Here is a 22,660-nt window from a genome sequence, read left to right as displayed (position 1 = left end):
TCTGCGCGCTGCTTTCAATGAGTTTTACGATGTTCTGTTCCCACGAGGTGTCATTTTATGCGTCGCTGTCAAAAGACACCCGCATCACAGACGTGCACAACACTTATTGGGGCATTTTTTGAGCCGTTTTTCATGGACTCCATTGATAAACAGCTCCAATAACGGCCGTAATGGACGCCGCGAAAAACGTGAGGAGTTACAAAATCATCTGAAAACAGCTCCGTATTTTCAGACGTGTTTTCCTAAGCGTGTGAACAGACCCTTACAGATACTAGCTGGACGCAGTGGATGTGACTGACGCGCGCACCCAGGAGGAGACGAAACGCACGCACCCGCACAAGGAGGAGACGAGGCACCTGCACACACACCAGGAGGAGGCGAGACACTCGCACACACACCAGGAGGAGACGAGGCACCCGCACACACACCAGGAGGAGACGAGGCACCCGCGCACACACACCAGGAGGAGGCGAGACACTCGCACACACACCAGGAGGAGGCGAGACACTCGCACACACACCAGGAGGAGGCGAGACACCCGCACACACACCAGGAGGAGACGAGGCACCCGCGCACACACACCAGGAGGAGGCGAGACACTCGCACACACACCAGGAGGAGGCGAGACACTCGCACACACACCAGGAGGAGGCGAGACACTCGCACACACACCAGGAGGAGGCGAGACACCCGCACACACACCAGGAGGAGGCGAGACACCCGCACACACACCAAGAGGAGACGAGGCACCCGCGCACACACACCAGGAGGAGGCGAGACACCCGCACACACACCAGGAGGAGACGAGGCACCCGCGCACACACACCAGGAGGAGGCGAGACACTCGCACACACACCAGGAGGAGGCGAGACACTCGCACACACACCAGGAGGAGGCGAGACACCCGCACACACACCAGGAGGAGGCGAGACACCCGCACACACACCAAGAGGAGGCGAGACACCCGCACACACACCAAGAGGAGGCGAGACACCCGCACACACACCAGGAGGAGGCGAGACACCCGCACACACACAAGGAGGAGGAGACGAGGCACCCGCACACACACCAGGAGGAGGCGAGACACCCGCACACACACAAGGAGGAGGAGACTAGGCACCCGCACACACACCAGGAGGAGGCGAGACACCCGCACACACACCAGGAGGAGGCGAGACACCCGCACACACACCAGGAGGAGGCGAGACACCCGCGCACACACCAGGAGGAGGCGAGGCACCCGCGCACACACAAGGAGGAGGAGACGAGGCACCCGCACACACACCAGGAGGAGACGAGGCACCCGCACACACACCAGGAGGAGACGAGGCACCCGCGCACACACACCAGGAGGAGGCGAGACACCCGCACACACACAAGGAGGAGGAGACGAGACACCCGCACACACACCAGGAGGTGGCGAGACACCCGCACACACACCAGGAGGAGGCGAGACACCCGCACACACACCAGGAGGAGGCGAGACACCCGCACACACACAAGGAGGAGGAGACGAGGCACCCGCACACACACCAGGAGGAGGCGAGACACCCGCACACACACAAGGAGGAGACGAGGCACCCGCACACACACCAGGAGGAGACGAGGCACCCGCACACACACCAGGAGACGAGGCACCCGCACCAGGAGACGAGGCACCCGCACACACACCAGGAGACGAGGCACCCGCACACACACCAGGAGGAGGCGAGACACCCGCACACACACAAGGAGGAGGAGACGAGGCACCCGCACACACACCAGGAGGAGGCGAGACACCCGCGCACACACCAGGAGGAGGCGAGACACCCGCGCACACACCAGGAGGAGACGAGGCACCCGCACACACACCAGGAGGAGACGAGGCACCCGCGCACACACACCAGGAGGAGATGAGGCACCAGGAGGAGGAGACGAGGCACCCGCGCACACACACCAGGAGGAGGAGACGAGGCACCCGCACACACACCAGGGGGAGGAGACGAGACACCCGCGCGCACACACACCAGGAGGAAGAGACGCACGCACCCACACACACAAGGAGGAGACGAGGCACCCGCACTAGGAGGAGAAGACGAGGCACCCGCACACACACCAGGAGGAGGAGACGAGGCTCCCGCACACACACCAGGAGGAGGAGACGAGGCTCCCGCACACACACCAGGAGGAGGAGACGAGGCTCCCGCACACACACCAGGAGGAGGAGACGAGGCTCCCGCACACACACCAGGAGGAGGAGACGAGGCTCCCGCACACACACCAGGAGGAGGAGATGAGACACCCGCACCAGGAGGAGGAAACGAGGCACCCGCACACACCAGGAGGAGGAGACGAGGCACCCGCATACACACCAGGAGGAGGAGACGCACCCGCACCAGGAGGTGGAGACGAGGCACCCGCACACACACACACCAGGAGGAGGAGACGAGGCACCCGCACCAGGAGGTGTAGATGAGGCACCCGCACACACACACCAGGAGGAGGAGACGAGGCACCCGCACACACACCAGGAGTAGACGAGGCACCCGCACACACACCAGGAGTAGACGAGGCACCCGCACACACACCAGGAGACGAGGCACCCGCACACACACCAGGAGGAGGAGACGAGGCACCCGCACACACACCAGGAGGAGGAGACGAGGCACCCGCACACACACCAGGAGTAGGAGACGAGGCACACACACACACCAGGAGGAGGAGACGAGACACCCGCACACACACCAGGAGGAGACGAGGCACCCGCACACACACCAGGAGTAGGAGACGAGGCACACACACACACCAGGAGGAGGAGACGAGACACCCGCACACACACCAGGAGGAGACGAGGCACCCGCACACACACCAGGAGGAGACGTAGAACACACACGAGGAGGAGACGTAGAACACACACACACGAGGAGACGACGAGACACACGCACCAGGAGACGAGACACACGCACAGGGAGTGCACCAGAGGTTTCATTGATTCAGTGCGGTTCCCGTGCCTTTAATATCAGAAATGTGCTCCCGGAATGGGCTGGAGTTCCCTTTTCTGACGGTCGGCGACTATGACCAGACGCCTGTCACTACACTGGACCAGTATACAGAACATCATGATGGGGGGGGGGGAGGGGTACAGACAGAACATGACCCCCGCATCCTGCGTCCCTTCTAGTCAAAGTAATCTTCTATATCGACATCGGGATCCAGCAGATCTTCTCCGTACGCTGAGAGATCCATCTGGTTCAAAATCAAGTTCTCAAAAGTTTCCTCCAAGTTGGTCTCTCCGATCATCACGGCCCCCATCATGCGCCCGCGCAGCATCACCACCTTCACGTACTCCAGGCCCCTGGTGCAGCGCAGGAGCAGCTCGTGATCCGTGCCCAAGCCCTGAGCGTTGTACTTACCCAGCAAGATCACCTACCAAAATAAAGAGGCGGCATTATCAGCGACATCTCCGGAAAACACAACCGACAATATCCAACAGCCCGCAGGAGCCATCACCCGCTCTCCACAGATCCTGAGCGGCATCTAACATGCAGCCTGTGTTTGTGTCAGTCTTTACTGTAGTCACGGCATTCTATGCATTTATTGCACTAGACCAAAAACTGCTACACCCCCCCCCCCCCCCCCCACGTCTGAACGCGGTCTGACCGCTACACCCCCCCCCCACGTCTGAACGCGGTCTGACCGCTACACCCCCCCCCCCCCGTGTCTCAACGCGGTCTGACCGCTACACCCCCCCCCCCCCCACGTCTGAACGCGGTCTGACCGCTACACCCCCCCCCCCGTGTCTCAACGCGGTCTGACCGCTACACCCCCCCCCCCCCACGTCTGAACGCGGTCTGACAGTTACGCACCTTATAGTTGAAGAATTTCGTGACGTGAGCGAAGAGTTCAAAGCAGAAATCCATTTCGATGGCTTCGCCTTGGCGGTCGGCCGCCATACACTTGGCTGCGTAACAGCCCATCTGCCGCGCCTGAGTCCACAGCCTCATCTGTCAGAAATCATGTGATCCGTTATTATTACAGAATGAACCACGAACACGTGATCCTGCGTCACTGCCGTCGCTGTCACACATTGGAGGGGAGTGGTCACATGATCAGGGTGATCTCCTGGCAGTGCTGTACCTGCTGCCAGTGGGGGCTCGGCGTCCAGCCGGCGGTACAGACGTCTCCAGCCGCGTACACGTTCCTGAGCGACGTCCTCATGTGATCATCGACTGTCAGCCCGCCGTCTTCGCCGACATCAAACTACAAAAACAGCGGCTGTCAGAATTGAGGGGCATTTATAGCGCTCCCCCCCAATAGTCACAGCAGAGCGCTCCCCCAGTATTAACAGCTGACTGTCGGGGTCCCGCTCCCGTCCAAACCAATGAACCCCTCCAAGGTGTCACTCATCATAAAGGGGTTTTCCTCCCATAAAGTGATTGTCCAGCCGCCCCTTCACTCTCAGGATCGCTCGGAACCCCGCTGATCCCAGTAATATGCAGTCACTTATAAGAGGGGAGTTCCCCTTTAAGGAACAAGAGAAAATAACCCCAATATCTCACATTATTTCCGCTGGTAAACGGCTCTACGTTGGGGAACACACCGGTGGCGCTGACAATGAAGTCACAACCGTAGATTTTACCGCTGGTCAGTTCTGCGTATACAGGCCAATCAGCTGGAAGACAAGAAGGCGGGGCTAATGAGAGACATCACAGCACGCGGGTGTGTAAATGTATACAATACCCCCGGCATAGAGCGTGTGACGAGGACAGCGCACACCCATCCAGGATTATCCCCCTCCCCCCTACCAAAGCAGCATGAACGGCCCCAACTACACCCCGCGTAACCCAAAGCGCCGGCCCCGATTGCACCCCACACCTACAGTTCCTGGACGCACCACTAGAGGTCAGCAGAGACCTGCGGAAACCCAGTGATACGGCTACGATACGTCACATGCTAAACGCCAGGAAAAACTTCTAATGTACACGTTACACAGAGGCGGCGATGACGCCTGTACAGGCCACCCCTCATCCAGAGACCGAGGTCTTGTTCACACAGTGCAGATTTTCAATGCCTTCTAAAGAAGGACTATATAAAGGCAGGACTTCTAGGTCTCCTCTCCTGCATGACATTCTGGTTCTGACTTAACCCCTTAAGGCTCAGAGCCCATTTTTCAAATCTGACATGTTTCACTTTATGTGGTAATAACGTCGGAATGCTTAAACCTACCCAAGCGATTCCGAGATGGTTTTCTTGTGACACATTGGGCTTCATGTTCGTGGTAAAATTTGGTCGATATATTCAGTGTTTATTGGTGAAAAATTGCAAAATTTAGAGAAAATTAATTTAAAAAAAATAGAATTTTTCAGAATTGAAATGCATCTGCTTGTAAAACAGACGGTTATACCACCCACAATAGTTACTAGTTCACATTTCCCATATGTCTACTTTAGATTGGCATCGTTTTTTGAACATTCTGTTATTTTTCTTGGACGTTACAAGGCTTAGAACATAAACAGCAATTTCTCATATTTTTAAGAAAATTTCAAAAGCCTTTTTTTTAAGGTACCTCTTGAGTTCTGAAGTGGCTTTGAGGGGCCTATGTATTAGAAACCCTGATAAAACACCCCATTTTAAAAACTAGACCCCTCAAAGTATTCAAAACAGCATTCAGAAAGTTTTTTTTAACCCTTCAGGCATTTCACAGGAATTAAAGCAAAGTGGAGGTGAAATTTGCAAATTTCATTTTTCTTGCAGAATTTCAATTTTATTCATTTTTTTTTGTGTAACACGGAAGGTTTTACCAGAGAAACACTAAATATGTATTGTCCAGATTCTGCCGTTTTTAGAAATGTCCCACATGTGGCTCTACTGCGCTCGTGGACTAAAACACAAGCCCCAGAAGCAAAGAAGCACCTGGTGCATTGTGGGGCCTCTTTTTTATTAGAATATATATTTTAGGATCATGCCAGGTCTGAAGAGGTGTTGAGGTGCCAAAGCAGTAAGAATCCCCCAATAGTGACCCCATTTTGGAAACTGCACCCCTCAAGGAATTCATGTATGGTTGTTGTGACCATTTTGACCGCACGGTTTTTACACGGCACGTATTTGAATTGGGCTGTGAAATTTAAAAAATGACATTTTTTTCAATAAGATGTCATTTGTGATCAACATGTCTTATTTTCACAGGGAACAAAATACCCCATTTTGCTGCCCAATTTGTTCTGAGTGCGGCAATACCCCATTTGTGGTGATAAACTGCCGTTTGGGCCCATGGGAGGGCTCAGAAGGGAAGGAGCGCCATTTGGCCTACTGGGGATTTTCTGGAGCGTAGTCGTGTATGCAGAAGCCCCTGAGGTCCCAGTACAGGTGAAACCCCCAAGAAGTGACCCTGTTTTAAAAACTACACCCTTAAGGCATTCATCTAGAGGTGCAGTGAGCATTGTGACCGGAGACCTACACCCCATAAACTGTAATGTGGGTTCTCCTGGGTACGGCAATCCCCTCCATGTGGCTGTTATCCGCTGCCCGGGCACACAGCAGGGCTCAGAGGGGAAAGACGAGGGGGGATAAGCTGTGCGGGGGGCATCAGGGTAAGTAAAACTGGGGTAGATTATAAACCGGGGATGTCTGATACATTGTAAACACTTTCATACAGAGCTCTGGTTATTCGGGACACACGTCCCATTGATATATTGTGTCCCTCCTTATCCCCCTCTTATAGCAGACTTTGCACCTCTTTTGACTTTTTCCCTTCTTGCCAGTTTGGGGAACTTCTCCTGGAAAGTGTTGCCCTGGTGCGATGCGTGTGGCCCCCCCCCCCTTCTTGGTCCCTAAAGGTCAGGTTCTTGATAATCACCTCTTGAAATTCCAGGAAAGTTCCCGTCTGGCCTGGACATGGACGTAGCGCGTACGCATTGTATAATGCCATCTGTATGATGTGCCCGGCCGGCTTCTTATACCACACCGCATGGCGCTGACAAGTCCCCCCCCCTGCCATGTACCGATTGTAGCCCAGGATGCAGTCTGGTGTGGGGGTCTCTGTACAGGTACATGGGTACTGGTGGGACATCTCTAGTCTTGTACGTGACACACAATATGTTGCTGCTGGATTGTGCCCGGCTCTCACCCCTTCTGAGTGTTTGCCCTGCAGAGTCTTAGGGAGGCCTCTCAGATTTCTTCTAGCAGTGCCGCAGGACTGGCAGCGAGGGACCTGAAGAGCGGGACGCTGGTATAACAATTACCCAGGTAGAGGTGGTGACCCTGGTCCAGCAGTGCCAAATCCCACACAATTTTTGCATTCACTCCCAGTAAGGGGGGGCATTCTGGGGGCTGAGCACTGGTGTCCTTCCCTTCATATATCCTAACCCTGTAGGTCTACCCTGATGCCCTCTCGCAGCTCATACATCTTCACGCCATACCGCGCCCTCTTACCCGGCAGGGACTGGTGGAATTGAAATCTTTAAAATCTACCAAGGACTCATCAATAGAAATACACGTCTCGGGGGTGCATGCTGGGAAATCCGGGCACTGAAACGCTCTAATAGGGGTCTCCATTTATACAAACGGTCAAAACTGGGGTCATCGGAGTGGAGGGGGGGGGGGGCACTTCTCGGGGTGAGGGGGGGCACGGCTCATTATCCGTATAATGTAAGAAGCCAAGTATTGCCTCATTTATTTCTTTTTAGATTCCAGCTCTGAAGTTGCTTTGAGGGGCCCACGTGTCTTCTCTGTCCGACGACAAGGTTGAAGGACCTGTGGGTGACGTCACGCTGGGTCTGCAGTGAAAGAAGCTGGCTGGGAACGATGAGAAGTGGATGATGCTGATTGGTCACTGATTGGTCACTGATTGGTCAGCCTCATACACTTCTAATCACAACGCCCAGCTGTCCATTGAAAAGCTCATTTGCATAAATATAAAATTGCTCATAACTTGGGCAAAAATGATCGTTTTTAAAAAAAACAAACAAAAAACAACCGTTCCTGTTCTGTACATTGCAGCGCCGATCACATGCAATAGGAGACGGGGGTGTGAGAATCTGGAGACGGAGCCTCTTTAAATGTACGCAAAATCTGCACTGTGTGAACAAGGCCTCATAGTATCCGTTACCGCGCACCACTATAGCCTATGGGTGACGGACGCCGCACACTTATTATCCTCCCTCCGACTGACGGGCACCATGGACTGTAGGACGGGAGAATACAATCTATTCATCCGAAGCCGGCAGAATTGGGATTACAGCTCTGGGCTACAATATCAGATGTTGTGCTAAGAATAGAAGCTAATATAAAGGATCCAGAGCGTCCGCGGACCTCCCCCCTGAGCTGACTCTCCGGTGATAACCCCCTGTAGTACTTGCTTGGGTCAGAGGTGGCGCCGTCCTCCGGAATATTTCGGTCCTTGAAGTCCTGGTGCAGGAGGATCCTCTTCACCTCACATTCTGTCTCGATGTGGACGCAGCGCGAGATCTGAGGGTGGAATAAGAGGTGACCAGACAGATATATCGGGGGCCAAGTCTCCCCCATGACCCGGTACTGACCTCCTGAGACGCCTGTAGATTCATCCCTGCATGCCAGTCCGGGCCCAGAGCGCTGCCGAGCTGCCGATCCTCCCGCCCTGAAATCAATGAGACTGCGGCTTATATCCTGCCCAAATCCCCCAGGGTGACCCCAAAGCTGGGAGGGGGCCGCGTCCATACAAGTGCCGTGTGTGGCCCCTTTATTATCAGCTGGTGATAGCGGTTTAAGGGCCACCGGGTGCCGGGGGAAGGTGAACAGAATTGCGCTACAGCCATCAGGACAGATACTACGGACACTGCGGGTCGCCCGGTCTCACTGCCGCCGCCCTGGAGGGTGTGTAGTGCAGTCACAGGCCCCACACTCACCGGCGCCCCCCTCTGTGGTGTATCGGCTTCTCTTGCAGGTCAGGGGGGTCTGCGGCTTCTCAGACTTCAGTTGTGGGATGAGGAATTCTGCGGCTCCGGCGTCGGTTAATCTACGTCAACGGCAGGACACGACGCGTGCCCACAGCAGCCAATCACAGATCAGGGATCATGTTCTAGACTGTGAGTGGCCGTCACTGATGAGGGGGCGTGGCGAGCGATGATGGGCGTGGCTTTTGGTCGGCAGCTTCAGCCCCGAACACTCAATCATCAGGGGCCGGTAGATACTTCGTAACACACGGCGTCAAAATATCAGCAGTTTTTACATAGCGTCAGGCCCCGCCCCCTGCGGCAGTATTGATGACGCTTCCCCAGTGTGAACAGCGAGCAGGATTACCACACCGGCCTCCTCCACAGGGGGCGCTCTCCGTATGATCTCTGTAGACCGGTGTATACCGACAGCCACTCACAGCGCTCAGTAAACACGGAGCCTCGCTGCAGAGATGAACGCCGCGGTTTCCGTCGCTCCTCTGTAATAAAGATTCATCGTCATATCGGACGGTTCTGCAACTTTCTAACAGACTTTTTTGCAATTCTTCATCCTTCCAAGATCTCTGCTTGCTGTCCGTTAATATGAAAATTTTTATTTACATCCAAAGATTAAAAACGGATCCTGATCTAATACTTCTCACAGCTGAAGGTTTGTTACAATGTGTCAGTCTAGATACAAACATCCTGGACTCCAGACGGATACAGGCTCCGCCTCTATTGCGTCCTGAGCTTCGTTCTGTTACTACGTGTCACCGGACGTCACTTCTACTTACACCAGCTCCAGAGCGATCCCGCCGTTCCCCACGACCAGCACTCGCCGCGCCGCCGTCAGATGCTGCTGGAACGTCTGAAACACGGACGGATGAGAGACATGAGGAGACGCCGCGTACAGAACAATGTAAAGATCAGGGGGAGGGGTGAGGACACACTGAGGGGTCACTACGGGGGAGGGGTGCACACAGTGAGGGGTCGTTACGGGGGAGGGGTGCACACAGTGAGGGGTCGTTACGGGGGAGGGGTGCACACAGTGAGGGGTCGTTACGGGGGAGGGGTGCACACAGTGAGGGGTCGTTACGGGGGAGGGGTGCACACAGTGAGGGGTCGTTACGGGGGAGGGGTGCACACAGTGAGGGGTCGTTACGGGGAGGGGTGCACACAGTGAGGGGTCGTTACGGGGGAGGGGTGCACACAGTGAGGGGTCGTTACGGGGGAGGGGTGCACACAGTGAGGGGTCGTTACGGGGGAGGGGTGCACACAGTGAGGGGTCGTTACGGGGGAGGGGTGCACACAGTGAGGGGTCACTACGGGGGAGGGGTGTACACAGTGAGGGGTCACTACGGGGGAGGGGTGGACACAGTGAGGGGTCATTACATAGGAGGGGCACACAGTGACGTACCCGGGCGCTGTCTGTATCGCGGATCCCCAGCACATACGGATTCCCCTCCTCTATCAGTCGGGGCCGCGCTCCGGCGCACACACACAGCGCCTCGTAGTGGTAACTCGCCCCGTCCTCTGTCGTCACCGTCTGCAGGTAAACAGAACATCACTCGTTACAGGTGAGGAACCAGGAAGATCTGCCGGTCAGGACGCCAGGAAAGCTGCTGAGCTCTCTAATTTATGTTAAAGAGGCTGCCACCTGATTATAAGTGTCCTGTCTCCTACATAATGTGATCAGTGCTGTAATGTAGATAACAGTGGTCCTAGTAATAAAGAGGCTGTCACCAGATTATAAGTGCCCTGTCTCCTACATAATGTGATCAGCACTGTAATGTAGATAACAGTGGTCCTAGTAATAAAGAGGCTGTCACCAGATTATAAGTGCCCTGTCTCCTACATAATGTGATCAGCGCTGTAATGTAGATAACAGTGGTCCTAGTAATAAAGAGGCTGTCACCAGATTATAAGTGCCCTGTCTCCTACATAATGTGATCAGTGCTGTAATGTAGATAACAGTGGTCCTAGTAATAAAGAGGCTGTCACCAGATTATAAGTGTCCTGTCTCCTACATAATGTGATCAGTGCTGTAATGTAGATAACAGTGGTCCTAGTAATAAAGAGGCTGTCACCACATTATAAGTGCCCTGTCTCCTACATAATGTGATCAGTACTGTAATGTAGATAACAGTGGTCCTAGTAATAAAGAGGCTGTCACCACATTATAAGTCTCCTGTCTCCTACATAATGTGATCAGTGCTGTAATGTAGATAACAGTGGTCCTAGTAATAAAGAGGCTGCCACCTGATTATAAGTGCCCTGTCTCCTACATAATGTGATCAGTGCTGTAATGTAGATAACAGTGGTCCTAGTAATAAAGAGGCTGTCACCACATTATAAGTGCCCTGTCTCCTACATAATGTGATCGGCGCTGTAATGTAGATAACAGTGGTCCTAGTAATAAAGAGGCTGTCACCACATTATAAGTGCCCTGTCTCCTACATAATGTGATCAGTGTTGTAATGTAGATAACAGTGGTCCTAGTAATAAAGCGTCTCTGTCACCACATTATAAGTGCCCTGTCTCTTACACTTCTGAATCTTTTCTGAGATTCCAGCAAGGGAAACAAAATCTCGTTTACATCATAATCTCGCTTGCTGGAATCTCACAGAAAAGATTCAGAAGTGTCAGGATTGTGAATACACATCACGTCCAGGCTGGAGGGAATGTATATTCATTATCAGGACACTTGAGTAACATTAATGTCTTTGTATGTGGCTGCACATCGTGTTCTAGTAAGAACGCGATGCTGCTGTGTAAACGAATGGAGGAGTGCATGACGCTGATTGATCACTGATTGGTCACTGATTGGTCAGCCTCATACACTCCTCTGTACAACGCCCACTTGGTTGAAAGTAAAAACACGCCCAGTTGGGCATTAAGCAACTCATTAGCATAAACCAAAATTGCTAATAAAGTGGTGAAAATAGATCGTTTTTTTAAATAAGAAGCATTACTGTCACCTACATTACAGCGCCCATCTCCTTATGTAGGGGACAGGGCACTTATAATGTGGGGACAGAGACTATTACTAGGACCACTGTTATCTACATTACAGCACTGATCACATTATGTAGGAGACAGGACACTTATAATGTGGTGACAGCCTCTTTATTACTAGGACCACTGTTATCTACATTACAGCGCTGATCACATTATGTAGGAGACAGGGCACTTATAATCTGGTGACAGCCTCTTTTTTACTAGGACCACTGTTATCTACATTACAGCACTGATCATTATGTAGGAGACAGGGCACTTATAATCTGGTGACAGCCTCTTTATTACTAGGACCACTGTTATCTACATTACAGCACTGATCACATTATGTAGGAGACAGGACACTTATAATCTGGTGACAGCCTCTTTATTACTAGGACCACTGTTATCTACATTACAGCACTGATCACATTATATAGGAGACAGGACACTTATAATCTGGTGACAGACTTTTTATTACTAGGACCACTGTTATCTACATTACAGCGCTGATCACATTATGTAGGAGACAGGACACTTCTAATCTGGTGACAGAGCCTCTTTTTTACTAGGACCACTGTTATCTACATTACAGCACTGATCATTATGTAGGAGACAGGGCACTTATAATGTGGTGACAGCCTCTTTATTACTAGGACCACTGTTATCTACATTACAGCACTGATCACATTATGTAGGAGACAGGACACTTATAATCTGGTGATTGCCTCTTTAAGTGCATGTACATCATTTTGTATACAGCATCCCATTTTGTAAGACAATAGTGTTAGGTCTGGGGTCTGCTTGGTGGATGTCATCGCTCACTGACTTGGGGACAATCGACATATGGGTGTACGCATTTAATGTATAATTTTCAATCATGAGGGTCTCCGCTGGCGTGGGGCGCGTTGTGTGTTCCTGCGGGGGTCCGGGTGGGGGATCCCCTCCCCTTGTGTTGGGCACTGGTGGTGGTCTTCCTTACCCGCGCCTCCGCTGATGGTGCGCTGCACACTGGCGTGGCACATATGTATTTGGGCGGCACCTATGGTGCGGGTATAGGGATACAACATATGTTTGTGCACACGGTTGAATAACTAATTGTAATGTGAACTGAAGGCCATTGATGGAGATTATAAACATTTCTAACTCCTCTTCAGATTAATAATCTCTTGATGGTCTGGAAGGCAGATTTGTAATGTAACGCTAGAACGCCTGACACAGGGTGACGTGCGCACGCGCTTGATTGGCCGTCCACATGCTGTGCCGGAAGTTGTCAGAGAGAGGGCGGAAGTGCCGTGATGGGGAACCTGCCCCTGCACTGGACGCTCCTGACGCGGATTACACACGTGGGAGGGCTTAATGAACCGCTGTGCGCCATTGGTCACCGATACACAAGTGGAGTATTTAAACCACAATCCATTACACGATTATCTCTCCTGACGAAGGGTGCGAAACGCGCGTGTTCCTCTCCTGAGACCATCAATAGCCATCATGTCCGCCGCAGGTAGCAGATCTGTCACCGTGCCCACTACTTATCTATGGTAGCCGGTTTAACATCTTTAACAGACGTCACCCAGGCAGAGCGGAGGCAGATCCTATCAGGAACTCTTACTATTTGGAGATCACATGCTCTCCCCATGTGCCGCTATGTTACCTCATGTATACTGTGTAATATAAATCTAGGGCTACGGTGGTTATTTGATGACCTCGGCGGTTGTTTCATGTTGTATGTCCATGTACGGGCATCTTTAGGGGGGGTTTCCAATTTGTGGAATAATAAAATGTATATTTTTGGACTTCCATATGTCTAAAGAGACTCTTTTTCTGGATATGATTATATGAGGCGTATACAGGTTTCCTTCTCCAGGAAAGCTGGGTGGTCACCAATACAGCGGGGCGCCCAGCTTTACTTTATAAATCCACAATCAGGAGTCTGGGAAAGCTGGGTGATCCGGTGAGAGTCGTGCACAGGGCGCCGTCTATCCACCTGAGGAGTTCATCCAGGAGAACTGGTCCTGTGCCACCACATGAGCGCCCCCCAGTGGCAGTGACCTCCTCCTACCACCACATGGCGCTCACCTGCTGATCCGCCTTTAATTCCTTCACCGCTGAACGCACAACCTTGATGTTCGGATACTGAGACTGCAGGGCGCCGCTCGTCTGCTCCTCCACATCAAACTCTTCCAGCGTCCGGGAAACCTGAGACACGACACAAGTGAATGTATACCCGCCACTGAGAGGTCACAGCATGAACGCCAGGGGGCGCCATCGCACACCACAGACGCTTACCTGCTTTACATTAGTCACAGCCTTAATGAGCGGAGCCGCCGTCAGCAGATACACCACGTCAGCGGGAAACTGCAGCGAAAGCTGAGACACAAAGTAGTAATGAGAGAAATATAATAATACAGCAGTGACATCACCGCTCTCCAGATATATTATATTATACAGCAGTGACATCACCGCTCTCCAGATATATTATATTATACAGCAGTGACATCACCGCTCTCCAGATATCAGTTATATTATACAGCAGTGACATCACCGCTCCCCAGATATATTATATTATACAGCAGTGACATCACCGCTCTCCAGATATCAGTTATATTATACAGCAGTGACATCACCGCTCTCCAGATATATTATATTATACAGCAGTGACATCACCGCTCTCCAGATATCAGTTATATTATACAGCAGTGACATCACCGCTCTCCAGATATAAGATATATTATACAGCAGTGACATCACCGCTCCCCAGATATATTATATTATACAGCAGTGACATCACCGCTCTCCAGATATATTATATTATACAGCAGTGACATCACCGCTCTCCAGATATCAGTTATATTATACAGCAGTGACATCACCGCTCTCCAGATATCAGTTATATTATACAGCAGTGACATCACCGCTCTCCAGTTATCAGTTATATTATACAGCAGTGACATCACCGCTCTCCAGATATCAGTTATATTATACAGCAGTGACATCACCGCTCTCCAGATATCAGTTATATTATACAGCAGTGACATCACCGCTCTCCAGATATCAGTTATATTATACAGCAGTGACATCACCGCTCTCCAGATATTAGTTATATTATACAGCAGTGACATCACCGCTCTCCAGATATCAGTTATATTATACAGTAGTGACATCACCGCCCTCCAGATATAAGATATATTATACAGCAGTGACATCACCGCTCTCCAGATATCAGTTATATTATATAGCAGTGACATCACCGCTCTCCAGATATCAGTTATATTATACAGCAGTGACATCACCGCTCTCCAGATATATTATATTATACAGCAGTGACATCACCGCTCTCCAGATATCAGTTATATTATACAGCAGTGACATCACCGCTCTCCTGATATCAGTTATATTATACAGCAGTGACATCACCGCTCTCCAGATATCAGTTATATTATACAGCAGTGACATCACCGCTCTCCAGATATCAGTTATAGTATACAGCAGTGACATCACCGCTCTCCAGATATCAGTTATATTATACAGCAGTGACATCACCGCTCTCCAGATATATTATATTATACAGCAGTGACATCACCGCTCTCCAGATATCAGTTATATTATACAGCAGTGACATCACCGCTCTCCGGATATCAGTTATATTATACAGCAGTGACATCACCGCTCTCCAGATATCAGTTATATTATACAGCAGTGACATCACCGCTCTCCAGATATATTATATTATACAGCAGTGACATCACCGCTCTCCAGATATATTATATTATACAGCAGTGACATCACCGCTCTCCTGATATCAGTTATATTATACAGCAGTGACATCACCGCTCTCCTGATATCAGTTATATTATACAGCAGTGACATCACCGCTCTCCAGATATCAGTTATATTATACAGCAGTGACATCACCGCTCTCCAGATATCAGTTATATTATACAGCAGTGACATCACCGCTCTCCAGATATCAGTTATATTATACAGCAGTGACATCACCGCTCTCCAGATATCAGTTATATTATACAGCAGTGACATCACCGCTCTCCAGATATCAGTTATATTATACAGCAGTGACATCACCGCTCTCCAGATATCAGTTATATTATACAGCAGTGACATCACCGCTCTCCAGATATATTATATTATACAGCAGTGACATCACCGCTCTCCAGATATAAGATATATTATACAGCAGTGACATCACCGCTCTCCAGATATCAGTTATATTATACAGCAGTGACATCACCGCTCTCCAGATATATTATATTATACAGCAGTGACATCACCGCTCTCCAGATATCAGTTATATTATACAGCAGTGACATCACCGTTCTCCAGATAGAAGATATATTATACAGCAGTGACATCACCGCTCTCCAGATATATTATATTATACAGCAGTGACATCACCGCTCTCCAGATATCAGTTATATTATACAGCAGTGACATCACCGCTCTCCATATATCAGTTATATTATACAGCAGTGACATCACCGCTCTCCAGATATATTATATTATACAGCAGTAACATCACCGCTCTCCAGATATATTATATTATACAGCAGTAACATCACCGCTCTCCAGATATATTATACAGCAGTGACATCACCGCTCTCCAGATATATTATACAGCAGTGACATCACCGCTCTCCAGATATATTATACAGCAGTGACATCCCCGCTCTCCAGATATATTATATTATACAGCAGTGACATCCCCGCTCTCCAGATATATTATATTATACAGCAGTGACATCACCGCTCTCCAGATATATTATATTATACAGCAGTGACATCACCGCTCTCCAGATATCAGTTATATTACACAGCAGTGACATCACCGCTCTCCATATATCAGTTATATTATACAGCAGTGACATCACCGCTCTCCAGATATATTATACAGCAGTAACATCACCGCTCTCCAGATATATTATATTATACAGCAGTGACATCACCGTTCTCCAGATATATTATACAGAAGTGACATCACCGCTCTCCAGATATCAGATATATTATACAGCAGTGACATCACCGCTCTCCAGATATCAGACATATTATACAGCAGTGACATCACCGCTCTCCAGATATAGTTATATTATACAGCAGTGACATCACCGCTCTCCAGATATCAGTTATATTATACAGCAGTGACATCACCGCTCCCCAGATATATTATATTATACAGCAGTGACATCACCGCTCTCCAGATATCAGTTATATTATACAGCAGTGACATCACCGCTCTCCAGATATATTATATTATACAGCAGTGACATCACCGCTCTCCAGATATATTATATTATACAGCAGTGACATCACCACTCTCCAGATATCAGTTATATTATACAGCAGTGACATCACCGCTCTCCAGATATATTATATTATACAGCAGTGACATCACCGCTCTCCAGATATATTATATTATACAGCAGTGACATCACCGCTCTCCAGATATATTATACAGCAGTGACATCACCGCTCTCCAGATATCAGTTATATTATACAGTAGTGACATCACCGCTCTCCAGATATAAGTTATATTATACAGCAGTGACATCACCGCTCTCCAGATATCAGTTATATTATACAGCAGTGACATCACCGCTCTCCAGATATCAGTTATATTATACAGCAGTGACATCACCGCTCTCCAGATATATTATACAGCAGTGACATCACCGCTCTCCAGATATATTATATTATACAGCAGTGACATCACCGCTCTCCAGATATATTATACAGCAGTGACATCACCGCTCTCCAGATATCAGTTATATTCTATAGCAGTGACATCACCGCTCTCCAGATATCAGTTATATTATACAGCAGTGACATCACCGCTCTCCAGATATCAGTTATATTATACAGCAGTGACATCACCGCTCTCCAGATATCAGTTATATTATACAGCAGTGACATCACCGCTCTCCAGATATCAGTTATATTATATAGCAGTGACATCACCACTCTCCAGATATCAGTTATATTATACAGCAGTGACATCGCCGCTCTCCAGATATCAGTTATATTATACAGCAGTGACATCAACGCTCTCCAGATATAAGATATATTATACAGCAGTGACATCACCGCTCTCCAGATATCAGTTATATTATACAGCAGTGACATCACCGCTCTCCATATATCAGTTATATTATACAGCAGTGACATCACCGCTCTCCAGATATATTATATTATACAGCAGTGACATCACCGCTCTCCAGATATATTATACAGCAGTAACATCACCGCTCTCCAGATATATTATATTATACAGCAGTAACATCACCGCTCTCCAGATATATTATATTATACAGCAGTGACATCACCGCTCTCCAGATATATTATATTATACAGCAGTGACATCACCGCTCTCCAGATATATTATACAGCAGTGACATCACCGCTCTCCAGATATCAGATATATTATACAGCAGTGACATCACCGCTCTCCAGATATCAGACATATTATACAGCAGTGACATCACCGCTCTCCAGATATAGTTATATTATACAGCAGTGACATCACCGCCCTCCAGATATCAGTTATATTATACAGCAGTGACATCACCGCTCTCCAGATATCAGTTATATTATACAGCAGTGACATCACCACTCTCCAGATATATTATATTATACAGCAGTGACATCACCGCTCTCCAGATATCAGTTATATTATACAGCAGTGACATCACCGCTCTCCAGATATCAGTTATATTATACAGCAGTGACATCACCGCTCTCCAGATATCAGTTATATTATACAGCAGTGACATCACCGCTCTCCAGATATCAGTTATATTATACAGCAGTGACATCACCGCTCTCCAGATATCAGTTATATTATACAGCAGTGACATCACCGCTCTCCAGATATCAGTTATATTATACAGCAGTGACATCACCGCTCTCCAGATACCAGTTATATTATACAGCAGTGACATCACCGCTCTCCAGATATCAGTTATATTATACAGCAGTGACATCACCGCTCTCCAGATATCAGTTATATTATACAGCAGTGACATCACCGCTCTCCAGATATCAGTTATATTATACAGCAGTGACATCACCGCTCTCCAGATATCAGTTATATTATACAGCAGTGACATCACCGCTCTCCAGATATCAGTTATATTATACAGCAGTGACATCACCGCTTTCCAGATATCAGTTATATTATACAGCAGTGACATCACCGCCCTCCAGATATCAGTTATATTATACAGCAGTGACATCACCGCCCTCCAGATATCAGTTATATTATACAGCAGTGACATCACCGCTCTCCAGATATCAGTTATATTATACAGCAGTGACATCACCGCCCTCCAGATATCAGTTATATTATACATCAGTGACATCACCACTCTCCAGATATCAGTTATATTATACAGCAGTGACATCACCGCTCTCCAGATATCAGTTATATTATACAGCAGTGACATCACCGCTCTCCAGATATCAGTTATATTATACAGCAGTGACATCACCGCTCTCCAGATATCAGTTATATTATACAGCAGTGACATCACCGCCCTCCAGATATCAGTTATATTATACAGCAGTGACATCACCGCCCTCCAGATATCAGTTATATTATACAGCAGTGACATCACCGCCCTCCAGATATCAGTTATATTATACATCAGTGACATCACCACTCTCCAGATATCAGTTATATTATACAGCAGTGACATCACCGCTCTCCAGATATCAGTTATATTATACAGCAGTGACATCACCGCTCTCCAGATATCAGTTATATTATACAGCAGTGACATCACCGCTCTCCAGATATCAGTTATATTATACAGCAGTGACATCACCGCCCTCCAGATATCAGTTATATTATACAGCAGTGACATCACCGCTCTCCACATATCAGTTCTATTATACAGCAGTGACATCACCGCTCTCCAGATATCAGTTATATTATACAGCAGTGACATCACCGCCCTCCAGATATCAGTTATATTATACAGCAGTGACATCACCGCCCTCCAGATATCAGTTATATTATACAGCAGTGACATCACCGCTCTCCAGATATCAGTTATATTATACAGCAGTGACATCACCACTCTCCAGATATAAGATATATAATACAGCAGTGACATCACCGCTCTCCAGATATCAGTTATATTATACAGCAGTGACATCACCACTCTCCAGATATCAGTTATATTATACAGCAGTGACATCACCTCTCTCCAGATATCAGTTATATTATACAGCAGTGACATCACCGCTCTCCAGATATCAGTTATATTATACAGCAGTGACATCACCGCTCTCCAGATATCAGTTATATTATACAGCAGTGACATCACCGCTCTCCAGATATAAGTTATATTATACAGCAGTGACATCACCGCTCTCCAGATATCAGTTATATTATACAGCAGTGACATCACCGCTCTCCAGATATATTATATTATACAGCAGTGACATCACCGCCCTCCAGATATCAGTTATATTATACAGCAGTGACATCACCTCTCTCCAGATATCAGTTCTATTATACAGCAGTGACATCACCGCTCTCCAGATATCAGTTATATTATACAGCAGTGACATCACCGCCCTCCAGATATCAGTTATATTATACAGCAGTGACATCACCGCCCTCCAGATATCAGTTATATTATACAGCAGTGACATCACCGCTCTCCAGATATCAGTTATATTATACAGCAGTGACATCACCGCTCTCCAGATATATTATATTATACAGCAGTGACATCACCGCTCTCCAGATATATTATACAGCAGTGACATCACCGCTCTCCAGATATCAGTTATATTATACAGCAGTGACATCACCGCCCTCCAGATATAGGTTATATTACACAGCAGTGACATCACCGCTCTCCAGATATATTATATTATACAGCAGTGACATCACCGCTCCCCAGTTATAAATTATATTATACCGCAGTGACATCACCACTCTCCAGATATCAGTTATATTCTACAGCAGTGACATCACCGCTCTCCAGATATCAGTTATATTATACAGCAGTGACATCACCGCTCTCCAGATATATTATATTATACAGCAGTGACATCACCGCTCTCCAGATATCAGTTATATTATACAGCAGTGACATCACCGCTCCCCAGTTATAAGTTATATTATACAGCAGTGACATCACCGCTCTCCAGATATATTATATTATACAGCAGTGACATCACCGCTCTCCAGATATATTATATTATACAGCAGTGACATCACCGCTCTCCAGATATCAGTTATATTATACAGCAGTGACATCACCGCTCTCCAGATATCAGTTATATTCTACAGCAGTGACATCACCGCTCCCCAGTTATAAGTTATATTATACAGCAGTGACATCACCGCTCTCCAGATATCAGTTATATTATACAGCAGTGACATCACCTCTCTCCAGATATCAGTTATACTATACAGCAGTGACATCACCGCTCTCCAGATATATTATACAGCAGTGACATCACCGCTCTCCAGATATCAGTTATATTATACAGCAGTGACATCACCGCTCTCCAGATATAAGTTATATTATACAGCAGTGACATCACCGCTCTCCAGATATCAGACATATTATACAGCAGTGACATCACCGCTCTCCAGATATAAGTTATATTATACAGCAGTGACATCACCGCTCTCCAGATATATTATATTATACAGCAGTGACATCACCTCTCTCCAGATATATTATATTATACAGCAGTGACATCAGCGCTCTCCAGATATCAGTTATATTATACAGCAGTGACATCACCACTCTCCAGATATATTATACAGCAGTGACATCACCACTCTCCAGATATATTATACAGCAGTGACATCACCGCTCTCCAGATATAAGTTATATTATACAGCAGTGACATCACCGCTCTCCAGATATCAGTTATATTATACAGCAGTAACATCACCGCTCTCCAGATATCAGTTATATTATACAGCAGTGACATCACCACTCTCCAGATATCAGTTATATTATACAGCAGTGACATCACCACTCTCCAGATATAAGATATATTATACAGCAGTGACATCAGCGCTCTCCAGATATCAGTTATATTATACAGCAGTGACATCACCGCTCTCCAGATATCAGTTATATTATACAGCAGTGACATCACCGCTCTCCAGATATAAGATATATTATACAGCAGTGACATCACCGCTCTCCAGATATCAGTTATATTATACAGCAGTGACATCACCATCCTATGATGTAATATTAGTGACGTCACAGTTGACATATATTGAGACTAACACATATGCCACATTTGTGGCGTCATCTCTGTATTATATATAATTGCTGGGTAAGTATGTGCCCCCCTCCCTTGAATCTCACTTGCTCTGCACAGGTAACTCCGGCTATTCCACCTCCAACCACCACAAACTTTCCCCTCACGGCGGCCGCCGCCATATTTGCGACTTCTGGTCACATGCACACACGAGGGCGGGCACTCCTGAAGTCACTCCTCTCCTATTGGCTCACAACTTCTTTTTTTCTGTTTAGTTTCCTTTGTGACGGAAGAGGATTACAATGCGGGCACCAGAGGTAAAATACGACTGACATAACGTGTCCCTGCCAGCTGTGGCCCTGTTACCAGGCAGCGATCTCCGGAAACATGGCGGTCGCACCTTGAAATGTAATATGTGAACTGGAGGGCGGTATCGTGGACGCCGGTGTCATGGCTTATAGTCTCTGCAGCATTGAGGAGATGTTACCCAAGGCAACCAGTAATGGCGGCCGCAATGTGATTGG

General features: G+C 48.3%; 2 protein-coding genes across 2 annotated transcripts in view; one reads left to right on the top strand and one right to left on the bottom strand.

Moving 5' to 3' along the window:
• The window catches only part of LOC142722380 (uncharacterized), a 4,269-nt gene extending 1,171 nt beyond the window's left edge, over window positions 1-3,098 (top strand). Inside the window, exon 2 of the mRNA XM_075848888.1 lies at window positions 890-3,098. Coding sequence (XP_075705003.1) covers window positions 890-2,065 — 1,176 coding nt within the window. The 3' untranslated portion in view covers window positions 2,066-3,098. The remainder of the gene's footprint in view (window positions 1-889) is intronic.
• Window positions 2,967-22,660, bottom strand: PYROXD1 (pyridine nucleotide-disulphide oxidoreductase domain 1). The gene is given in 12 exon segments (XM_075848885.1): window positions 2,967-3,405; window positions 3,846-3,983; window positions 4,117-4,239; window positions 4,539-4,651; window positions 8,337-8,445; window positions 8,517-8,593; window positions 8,862-9,034; window positions 9,683-9,756; window positions 10,306-10,434; window positions 13,962-14,081; window positions 14,172-14,252; window positions 22,244-22,660. Coding segments are annotated over 12 exon segments (1,461 nt in total). The 5' UTR covers window positions 22,319-22,660; the 3' UTR covers window positions 2,967-3,156.

This window comes from Rhinoderma darwinii, unplaced genomic scaffold (assembly GCF_050947455.1).
Source record: "Rhinoderma darwinii isolate aRhiDar2 unplaced genomic scaffold, aRhiDar2.hap1 Scaffold_535, whole genome shotgun sequence".
Taxonomy (NCBI): Eukaryota; Metazoa; Chordata; class Amphibia; order Anura; family Rhinodermatidae; genus Rhinoderma; species Rhinoderma darwinii.
Note: the sequence above shows the minus strand (reverse complement) of the source record. Positions and strands in the feature narration are given on the sequence as shown.